Below are 5,085 nucleotides of genomic sequence, written 5' to 3'. Positions count from 1 at the left end.
TTTTGAGCAACCTGCGTCAACATGTGGTGACACGTGATGGTGTGGGACTTATCTCTGATCGACACGATTCGATTAGGTCAGCTATTGAATGAAGTAATGGGGCGTGGTCTCCTCCTAGAGCTTTCCATATGTTTTGTATCCGGCATATTGAGTCCAACTTCTTAAGGAAGTTCAAGGCACCTTACTTGCAGAAGCTTATCGTCAACATTGGTAAGTTTGAATAGAATGAACTTTGAATTTATTGTAAGTACGATCAAATAGAATGGTGTTCATAGTTGACTGAATGTTTTTCATAGGATACTCGAGGACAACCAGGGAGTACCAGATGCGTTATGAACGATTAAAGGAACGGGGTGAGGCTTACACCAACTGGCTTGATCGGATCCCTCGTGAGCAGTATGCTTTGGCATTTGATGGTGGTTACCGATGGGATCATATGACCACCAATCTTGTGGAATGTATCAACTTCGTCTTACAGGGTGCACGCAATCTCCCAGTCACTGCAAAATATGGTGTCAGGAACATATGGTGCAAAATACTCAACCCCCTGTTGGGGCGGTTCCGGTGGCGGTGGTGGTGGTGGAGGACCTTCTGGATTCTCTTCAAATACAAGGTTTGACAATTGCAAGTGGTCACCAAATGCTTCTCGGTACCAATGCATGTAAATTTCCAATGGATAATGTAAATGCTCCAAGTCATCAGAGAGAGTGTGACTATACCGATTGGTCCACTGCATCACCCAAAGAGAGTGGGTATCGGCCCAATCTTGATTCTTAGGCCCAGTTAGAACTTCGCCGTGTGATGCACCTAGATCCCGCTCTTGATTAGGAACACCCTGTGTCAATCCAAATTGCCTCCTGACTCTATCAGTTGCATGCCATTCGATGCATTCAAAAGATATAAGTGGCACTGTGACACTCCAGATAACCGAATTATGACGGATGGCTAAAGAAATTACGTCTAGATCGATGTATCCAATGTCATAAGCCTGCCAAACAAACTGGACACATCGAACCAGTCAAATGATTACACAACAATTAATTCCCTTAACAAGTTACATAAGGTACTTGTATTTTACAAAATACCTGTCCTTCTTGTAGATCATCCAACAACCTCCTGTAGTGCGCAAGCGTTTTATATCGGTAGGCATAGTTTTGACAGTCCCAGTTATGCCACCTGCCGACGGACAATCCATTAGTTAACTTATCTTACCCTAAACAAAATACAATTTCTATCAATTATTTCAATGCATACTTTAATCAAAATTACCTGTTTGCAATTGGAAACACTCGGGGATTGCCGGGAATCGGCGCTAGAAATGGTAGCCGGATCCAAGCCCAAGCGACCAACAGTGTCAGTGGACCGTCCATCTCCTTGCAGTCGACACGAGTTGCCCTACACAATGATCTATACAAGTGTGCCAGGCATGCCGAACCCCAACTAAACTGTATGATCCCACCGAAGTTCCGGAGCAAAGGTAAAAATTTCCAGTGCACCGCTGTACCCGACTTATCTGCAAACAGAATTGTCCCAAATAACAACATTATGTGACACTTTACATACATCTGCATGTGCACATCATCATTCAACATTATACGATCTTTCAAACCCCTAAACCACTTTAATTTTATAAAGCTCCCTCTACAGTTCGTCTTCCTCGGTGCAATTCCAAATTGGTGCAAGCACTCGGCTTCCAATGCCTCAAAGCTACTCATGGTCGGACCTGTAACCAGAAGACCATTTGTCGGCAGACCGAGAATTACCGCTACATCCTCCAAGGTCACGGCACACTCACCAACCAGAAAATGAAAAGTGTGAGTCTCGAGCCGCCATCTCTCAATCAGAGCATTAATCATTGCTGACTGACCTTTAATAACTCCAATTTGGGATACATAATAAAATCCAGTCTCGCGTAACTGTGACTCAACAATTTGGTTGTATGGATCCGGCGGGTGTAAATGATCGCACATCAACATCCTTGAAGCCTACAATATCACATTTCCGTTATAAGAACAAGTATAATATAACTATATTATTCAAAAACACAATTATCCTTAACATGTCCATTATAACTAATTCCCAGCATAATTGCATTTCAAACATACACATTAAATCTGTTATACAAAAATCCTTCAATCATATTCATTGCCTTATAACAGAAATTAATTAACCTTACACAGTAAATCAGCCTCTATTATTATTATTATTATTATTATTATTATTATTATTATTATTATTATTATTATTATTATTATTATTATTATTATTATTATTATTATTATTATTATTATTATTATTATTATTATTATTATTATTATTCAAACAGCATACATATTATTATTATTATTAATATTATTATTATTGTTATTATTATTATTATTATTCAAACAGCATACATATTATTATTATTATTAATATTATTATTATTGTTATTATTATTATTATTCATATAAAACAACATACTAATTTATTATTATTATTATTATTATTATTATTATTATTATTATTATTATTATTATTATTATTATTCAAACAGCATACATACTAATTTTATTATTATTATTCAAACAACATACATACTAATTTTATTATTATTATTATTGTTATTATTATTATTATTAATATAAAACAGCATACATACTAATTTATTATTATTATTATTATTATTATTATTATTATTATTATTATTATTATTATTATTCATATAAAACAGACAGCATACTAATTTTTATTATTATTATTATTATTATTATTATTATTATTATTTAACACAGCATAAAATCTAAGTTTAGTCATTACTAATTTATTGTCTAAATTTTACTGAATTAAAATTTAATTGTTAATGATTATAAATAAAATAATTAATCAAATTTTTATTATTAATCATACTAATTAATTAAACTTAATTTACTAACTAACCATATCATTCACACATACATACAAGGTTTATTCCTATTTTAATTTCTATTTCTAACCACCTAATAACAAAATCATACATACATACATGCTTAATCTCTACTTAGTGCCATTATAATATATATTGCTAATAAAATCTAAAATTATCACTATTATTATCATTAAATCAGATTATTAAAAAATAAAAACTTACATAATTTGGATCTCCAAGATAATTAACAATATGAAGCTCTGGTTGATTTACTTCCTTAATTTTTCGTCTTTTTGTCATTTTTATTCAAATTTTTCACCAAGATTGTTGTGGTCCAACAATGGTGAAATGGTGGGGTTGAGAGTAAGCAGAAAGGGATACTTTGTGTGAGAGTGAAAGAGATAGTGAAAGAGGGATTTTGAGGGGTGAAACACGGATAGAGAGTCACGGGCCACCCAGAAGCCAAGTGCATGCGCGACGCGTGGCAAGGGGGTCACCAATCGGTGCCACCGATTTGTGCACCATCCGCTCCCTGAAATCGGTCCCACCGATTTTCGTCCCCCCATCGGTGCCACCGATTTCTTCGATAACGCCGTCACATCTCGGTGGAACACCCCAAAGCCCCATAACGCTGCGAAACTCCTTCAACAACTCCATATCAAAATAAAAAAACTCGAGTTTTGACCCGTTCAAAGTTCAAACAGAAAATTATGAATTAATATGGGAGTTGCTTGGTAGATTTAATATTTTTTTTAGTAATATTACGCATCTAATTTTTTTTATGAATTAAGTCTAATTAAATTAAGAGTAATTTTTTATATTTAAACAATTTTACATCCAAGTTCATCCAAGTGATTTGTATTACGCATTTTTTTCCGTTTTTTTTTCATCTGTGCTTCTTCTTCTTCTTCTTATTTCAAATTCACGCTTCTTCTTCTTTACTTCGAATGCTACGTCTTCTTCTTCTTCTCCTTATTTTTTATTATTTTTTAATTTCGTTACCGTCATCATCAACAACACATCTTCTTCTTCCTCCTCCTCCTCCTCCTCCTATTGAAATTTCGCCTCATACTTTCTTTTCATCCTTCTCCTTTATCATTATCATCATTATCATAATCATCATTGTTATTGTCATTGTCTTCTTCTAATACGTCTCGTTGTTATCATTATCATCGAATTCGAATTTATATAATGGACAATTTTTGGTCCATTTGGTATTATATAATGGTTTCATTTTGAGCTAATTTTCGGTTCATTCAAGACGCAAGTGTTTCTGAATTCGAATTTATATAATGAACAATTTTCGGTTCATTTGGTATTATACAATGGTTTCATTTTGATAATATTTTCGATTCATTCAAGACGCAGGTGTTTCTGAATTCGAATTTATATAATTGACTATTTTCGATTCATTTGATATTATACAATGGTTTCATTTTGATAATATTTTCGGTTCATTCGATCACAACAGAGAATCAAAATCAATAAAGATTGTTAGAAATAAGAGACTGAGAGAGTAATCTGAAGAGTGTATTATTCAGTGTGTTGAAAGGTACAATATACAAGGGGTATTTATAGGTGCTAAATGAATCAGAGTAATAAAGGCATAGAATCCTATAATTAATATACATATATACTATATAAATATAGACGATACTAATTAGTCTAAATTGATGCTAATGATTCTCTAACATCCCCCCTCAAACTCAAGTGGGAGCTAAGGATACCAACTTGAGTTTGGATAACAAAGTTTGGAAACGAGCTGGGTGATGAGCTTTCGTGAAGATATCAGCAGTTTGATCTAGTGTTCCAACAGCAAGAGACGAATAGCATCAATAAGGATACGTTGCCAAACAAAGTAACAATCAATCTCAATGTGTTTGGTGCGTTCATGAAACACATCATTATGGGTGATCTGAATAGCACTGCGGTTATCACAAAAAACATCAGTAGGGGACGACTGAGGAGCACCCAGATCTTCGAGAAGCCAACGACCCGAGATAACTTCAACAGTGGTGTCAGCGAGGGCACGGTACTTAGCTTCTGTGCTTGAGCGAGCAGTGAACGTTTGCTTCTTAGCACGCTAAGAAATGAGAGCGTCGCCAAGAAACAAACAGTAACCAGTAGTAGAACGACGATCAGTGGGATTACCAGCCCAATCAGCATCGGAGTAAGCCTGAAGAGACAAAGAGGAATGG

The 5,085-nt window shown here is 34.6% G+C and overlaps 1 protein-coding gene across 1 annotated transcript; it reads right to left on the bottom strand.

Annotated features, from left to right (window-relative positions):
• Positions 1–472: 472 nt before the first annotated feature.
• On the bottom strand, positions 473–3,544 carry LOC140179349 (serine/threonine-protein phosphatase 7 long form homolog). Its single transcript, XM_072218120.1, has 4 exons — positions 3,410–3,544; positions 1,270–1,985; positions 1,086–1,176; positions 473–988 (listed from the first exon to the last, which is right to left on the bottom strand). Exons 1-4 carry the CDS (start codon positions 3,542–3,544, stop codon positions 473–475), a joined length of 1,458 nt encoding a protein of 485 aa, XP_072074221.1.
• Between the last annotated feature and the right edge of the window lie 1,541 nt (positions 3,545–5,085).

The sequence above is a fragment of the Arachis hypogaea genome, chromosome 15 (assembly GCF_003086295.3).
Source record: "Arachis hypogaea cultivar Tifrunner chromosome 15, arahy.Tifrunner.gnm2.J5K5, whole genome shotgun sequence".
Classification (NCBI taxonomy): Eukaryota; Viridiplantae; Streptophyta; class Magnoliopsida; order Fabales; family Fabaceae; genus Arachis; species Arachis hypogaea.
Note: the sequence above shows the minus strand (reverse complement) of the source record. Positions and strands in the feature narration are given on the sequence as shown.